Genomic DNA, 6344 nt, shown 5'->3' with positions numbered 1-6344 from the left:
CTCCATTGGCCCATCGTTCCTCAAATTCACTCTTCAGCTGTACAAATGTACGCCCGTTAGAATGTTAGTTATAAGTATTTAGTCATAAATATGCTCTATACTATTGAACAAACTACTGCCAAAACACTATTATTAGTAGCTCCTGAATGAATATAAAGGTGTGACATCATAGTTAAAAAAAGCTAGGAAATGGAGTATAATCCAAAGTAAAACACTACATAATCACATAAAAATGTGGAGCACAAAGGAACATTAATATGGAGAAAAAGGTAAAATAATACTGACCTTTAAAAAATCTTATCGACGTCTTGCAATGGCTCTATGCGATACAGAAATGATGTCAGATATTCCAAAATGTGTTCCAAGTATTCTCTGCATTGTCTGTCAATTAAAGAAATTGAAAAATATAAACAATATCCAACACTACAATTCACATATAAGCGCACCAACATATGAAACTGAATGTTAGACAGATGAAAAAGTTGAGCAACTATCATACATATGTACTTGGATATGCACTGCCCTATACCATGAATTAGGTTCTTTTTCCCTATGAACCATATAAAATAAATGGTAGACAGGTTCAACAACAGGCAGCTGATTATCTATCCTAGATATAGACTTGAACATGTTGAAGTTGAACCCTACTAACCTACGGTAGGCAATGTCCCTCACCACATACTACCGCTATCAGAAAAGACAAAAGGGATTCAACCAGAGATGGATATGGCATAACCATACTAGTCAAACACATGCTAGGAAATCATATGTTTCAGACCTTAGTGAAAAGGCATGACATATCTGGTAGCTTTATGACTATGTGAGATCTTGTCCATCTAGGAGAAACAGCCAACATAAGTCGAGTATTCCATCAGCGTTCCAAACTTGGAATTTATGAACTCGTTATAAAGCTCATGCAAGTCGAGGTAACAGCCAAAAGTTTCCTATCAAAATGCAGAACCAGGTCATTAGCAACCTAATTAAAACTATTGTGAGAATAGTATAATATTAATAGAAAAAATGTAGTGAATATGCAATGTTAACTAGCATGAAAAGGACCACACATTGGTGAAAATAAAAAAAATGTATCATTGAATGATTGTCAAGTTATTGATAATTCTCCATCACAGTTTCAATCATTGCCTAAATCGTACCATCGACACCACCAAAATCCCACAACAGAAATCAAACAATAACAGGAAGATTTTTTTTTGTGGAATGATATATGGATTGAGATTTAAAAACCGAGTACACTGAGTTACATAGGATTTGTGAAGAACCAAATGCTAGTGGCTGAATATTGAAGATGATTGGGGTATAAATTTCAGTGGGTTTCTATTCTCATGATCTCATCTCACTACAATGTACAATACATGGGTGGATTTGATGGCAGCAGTTCACTACTAAATCTTATACATACTTTTAACTCATGGTGGGGTCAGTGACAGTATGACGGAACTTTGGAAATGAAAACCACCCATGAAAATTATCAATTCTTCTATGGTAAGATGCAGGACACAACAGTTCCAAAAAGAAGGGCCAAGAAATGGTGTGTGAATTGATCTCTCTAATGAACATGAGAACATAGAAATATTTTCTTTAGATGTCCTATTGCTAGATTTGCATGGTGCAGTTTTATAGAGGTTTTCAGATGGGACTGATCCCATTTTTAAATCTGACTTCATGAGAAGTTAGGCTAAAACTAACCTGAATTTACCCCAACGTACATATGCCTTCTTATTTTTTCTTTGCAGGCTTGGCGTTGTCAATTTGGAAAACGTGCAATAAGATGACATTTGAGAGGAAATTTCCTAATCACCCCTCTGAATTGTTGTGTTATGCTATAACTTTTCTGCAGAAGTGGATGGACCTACCAATACTGAGAGTGAGTGCGGCGTCCCGAAAGAAAAACATAATATGCAGCATCATGAGCTTTGGTGCCTGAGTAGTGAGTACTGGCATATATTTGACTTTTGTCACAATCAGGCAACCAACTAGGCAAGGTTATATAAATACCTCTTTGAGCCTTTCATAGTACAAACGACAAATATAGATCATGTCCAAACCTAAAATAGCTAAACAAAGCGAATCACTAAAGTGGATGGAGTCGTGAACCCTCAGAAAGAGAATAAATGGACGTACGAGCTTGCAGGAGGTGGAGACGACGAGGTCGAGCATGTGGCGGATGCGGTGGGACTGAAAAAAGCGGCCGCGCGAGTTATCAGGCTCCCGTTGCAGCTCGCGCGCCGCGAGGCGCTCCAGCCTCTCCAAGTCCTCATGGACCACCCTCGTCGCCTCCAGCACCATTGACGCCATGGCCAGCCCGCTAGTCTACCCCGCCTCCGGTGCTTCGTATAGGAAGCTGGGTGCCGCGCAGCGCCGCAGAGAGGCGAGGGAAAGGGGAGTTACGCCGAGAAATTTGTTATTATGAAACACGACGGATGCGGCTTCGACGAAATAGAGGCTCAGGCGATGGTTTCTCTCTTATGGAAAAGCTGGGCGTAGCCAACACTCTAAAATGGAAATGACAGCTCTATTAATAGGTTAACAACTCTATTAACCTGGTTCCGTCCCCCCAGCCTCTTCGCCGTCCGTTCTCCGTCGCTAGGTCTCCTTCTCGGTCTCCTTCATCCCGGTCCCCTTCTTCTCCATCTCCGTCGCATTCTCCATAGCCGGGCGCCGCTGCCTCCGACCTAGAGCCGCAGTCCGCATAAACCCGCCGTCCCCTTCATTTCCAGAGATCTCGTACTCAGCCATCTCCGACCTAGAGGCTCAGGTGTCCTCCATCCCCGTCCGTGCGCAGAGATCTCCCGTGCGCAGGTGTCCTCCATCCCCGTTCGTGCGCATTTACCAGAATGAAGGATGCCGATGCTTCTGACCATACGCCACCGTGAGTCTTTCTGTGCTTGGTCTTCATTCATTCAACGTTTCTCCCCCCATTCATTCAACTTATATCTCCCCCCATTCATTAACCAGAATGAAGGATGTCGATGCTTCGGATTTGCTGTTGTTCAAAGATGCAGACATAGCCATTTCTTCCCATCCAGGTAGAAATTATTTGTAAATTATTTGTGCCTTGTGTGTTGTATGAAGAGCGGCACGTTTAACCTTTAATATTTGTAAATTATTTGTAGAATTAATGACAGGTCCTGTAATGTCTTCACCCCCTTGTTCAAGTTCCCTACATCTAGATGCATTAGGTGGAAATAATGTTAATGAGGTGAGTTGTGCTTCATATATGTAAATATTTTGAGCTTAGGATTATATGTAACTGCACTTAGTATTTACTTGTCATCCAGGACAATGATAAGGTACAAGACAAATCGAGATTAGATTGGGAATCTATGGTATTATGTGATTTTTTGGAGGAGGAAGGTAGTCGTGATGTTCTAAGTGAGATGCAGATGTATTCTCAACTAGGACTCAATGAGGGGGAAAATGCACAGGATAATACAAGAGCTGAAGCCGGTTTAGGTGGTACAAGTAATTTGGATCAATCGGATACGGTTAATTTTGGAGACAACACTATAGACCAAACTATCGAAACACTTGTGAACAGACTAATACTCATTGTTGGTCAACAATCGCTGTCAAGTATTCCTAATGCGATAAAGCAAGTGAGAAAGAAAGTCAATCACCAAGGATGTCACCATGGAGTTATCTTCAATAAAGCTTCGATAGTTGCAAGCTTCGACGGCTTGTTCAACCTTATCGGCGGCAATAGTCGCAGATTGCACCGCCGCTCGTGCCTCCTTCTCAGCCACCACCGCCGCACATCTTGCCTCCGCCGCAGCAACAGCCGCGGCACGCGCAGCAACTACAGCCTCTGAAACAGCGACGAGGGGAGCAGTTCGAGGACGGGAGCTGTTCGATCCCAACTCCTCCATGGTGCGCTGGCTAGGGTGCGGCGACAATGTGGTGGCGGCTAGGGTGCGGCGGCAATGGTGCGGGAGCGAGTCTCTGCGGCGGCTAGGGTTTGGTTGGGCGAGCGCGAGGAACGAACAAGCGGCAGAGGGCCTACGTATATGGTAACGGGAATATAACGGCGTGAGTTTGAGGTCGTTGTTACCTGTTAATAGAGCTGTCATTTCTATTTTAAAGTGTTGGCTATGCCCAGCTTTTCCATAAGGGAGAAACCCCCGCCTGAGCGTCTATTTCGTCGAATCCGCATCCGTCGTGTTTCATAATCCCAAATTTCTCAGTTACGCCGGGTAGCTAGGGTTTTGGGGGTTTCAGATTTTGCGGTACAAGGACTATGGACGGATAGATTTGGGCCTGCCAAGGGGAGCTGAAATCTACAGGTAACAAAAAAATATTGTATTAGTAATCTTATCATTTTTGAAGTTTTGATAACTCCTGCTACTATTTACCTTCTGAATTTTAGAGTATCTCCAAGAGCTTCCAGAAAATAACTCCTAAAAATTATTTTTAAAGTACATCTAAAAATTAGTAGGATAAATTTTAATCATTTCTCCAACTGATCCCTTAAAATGGCAGATTATTTCTGGAGAGCCTAAAACCCCCATTTTTAGCTACAAATGAGAGAGTTTTAAAGGCTATAGAAAAATTAAAAGCACTTTAGAGGAACTGTTGGAGACACTTTTTGTATTTTTTCACAAAAAAACTTGATTTAAGGGAGACTTTTGGAAACTCTTGGAGATGCTCTTATATCATTATAATTATTCCTTCTTTTTTAAGTTATGGTATGTGACGGTCACAGAATGCCTTCGGCCATGTGCAATTTGTAGCGATGAAATCACGATGAAAACCGTTGAAAACGATTAAGAAAATAGCTAAATTGATTTTGTTTCCATATTTTTTAATATGACGAAAACAAAAATAGAAAACCAACCAAAATATGGGAACAAAATTGTCGGTTATTCGAAAAAAATAAACTGTATTCGAAAAGACAAATATTTTGTAATTTTTGCAAATACATAATAAAGTGGTATATTATCTAATTTTTAAGATATTAAAATACATAAACAACTCTTCTTCATCATTCATATTATTTAGAGTAATTACAACCTTTTGTTTTTCTCTTGTTCATTCATTTGACCGAACCCGCGGGCCAACAACTGAAAGCTTACTTCCTATAGTAGGTCGTAAGAAGTTAGCAGGATAAGCTAACTTCCTAGAGGCGGCCGTAGAAAGTTAGCGGCTCGTTTTACTAGTTAAAAGCTGAAAGCTAACTTCCTAGAGTAGGCCGTAGGAAGTTAGCATGGGCAGCTAACTTCCTAGAGGCGGTCATAGAAAGTTAGCGGCTCGTTTGACTGCACCCGCGGGTCAGCAACTAAAAGCTAACTTACTAGAGTAGGCCGTAGGAAGTTAGGAGGAGAAGCTTACTTCCTAGAGTAGGTCGTAGGAAGTTAGTAGGAGAATCTTACTATTCCTAGAGTAGGCCATAGTAAGTTAGCAGGAGAAGCTTACTTCCTAGAGTAAGTCGTAGGAAGTTAGCGAGAGAAGCTAACTTCCTAGAGCAGGCCGTAGGAAGTTAGCGACTCGTTTGACCAAATGCACAGGACAACGTGTGAAAGCTAACTTTCTATGGCCTTTATAAAATATCATAGGAAGTTATGTTTATTTCCTAAAGCTAACAGTTGCCTCTCGGAAGTTATTTATTTCCTACGGTTTGTTATAAAAGTTGTAGGAAGTTAAAAAACCGTATGAAGTGTATGTTTTTGGTGTAGTGAGATGACTCTAATAATATCTTTATTTGAGATGGTTCCATATATAGAAGCGTCTAATATAGTAACCAAAATAAAAGACACTTTTTGTAAACTTAATGCCTCAAAAGGTATATTTATTTGAGACAATTTTCAAAATTAAACTGTATTAATTAGATATAAGACATTTCCAACCATATATCTGTCTCAAAAACCTTCTTCATTAAAGACGGATGTCCAACAAACCGTCTTACCTTACTCAGCACCATATGATAAAAGACGCTTCTATAAAATGCATTGATATTTGTCTTAAGATGTATGTCTTAAATAAGCATATTTCTAGTAGTGATCCGGCGATTCTCGAAGCAGCGCACCGAGCTGCCCAACATCACCGACTCGGATGTCATCGGCGCGTTCCTTGCTGGCACCACCTGCCGCGACCTGGTGAGTAAGTTGGGTCACAAGACCCCCACCAGGGCGAGCGAGCTGATGGACATCGCCACCAAGTTCGCCTCTGGCCAGGAGGCGGTTGAGGCTATCTTCCGAAAGGACAAGCAGCCTCAGGGCCGCCCATCGGAAGAGGCTCCCGAGGCGTCTACTCCGCGCGGCGCCAAGAAGAAGGGCAAGAAGAAGTCGCAATCGAAACGCGACGCCGCTGACGCGGACCTTGTCGCCACC

General features: G+C 41.7%; 1 protein-coding gene across 1 annotated transcript; it reads right to left on the bottom strand.

Moving 5' to 3' along the window:
* Nucleotides 1–297: 297 nt before the first annotated feature.
* On the bottom strand, nt 298–2391 carry LOC103650511 (splicing factor SF3a60 homolog). Its single transcript, XM_020550888.1, has 2 exons — nt 2143–2391; nt 298–381 (listed from the first exon to the last, which is right to left on the bottom strand). Exons 1-2 carry the CDS (start codon nt 2314–2316, stop codon nt 298–300), a joined length of 258 nt encoding a protein of 85 aa, XP_020406477.1. The 5' UTR covers nt 2317–2391.
* Nucleotides 2392–6344: the final 3953 nt, after the last annotated feature.

Source organism: Zea mays, chromosome 3, assembly GCF_902167145.1.
Source record: "Zea mays cultivar B73 chromosome 3, Zm-B73-REFERENCE-NAM-5.0, whole genome shotgun sequence".
NCBI lineage: Eukaryota > Viridiplantae > Streptophyta > Magnoliopsida > Poales > Poaceae > Zea > Zea mays.
Note: the sequence above shows the minus strand (reverse complement) of the source record. Positions and strands in the feature narration are given on the sequence as shown.

Excerpts from the sequence above, each read along its gene's own strand:
- LOC103650511 (XM_020550888.1), bottom strand. The coding sequence starts at position 2,316 with ATGGCGTCAATGGTGCTGGAGGCGACGAGGGTGGTCCATGAGGACTTG. Across the intron at positions 382-2,142 it reads TCTCCACCTCCTGCAAGCTC|ACAATGCAGAGAATACTTGG; the intron begins GTACGTCCATTT and ends TTTAATTGACAG.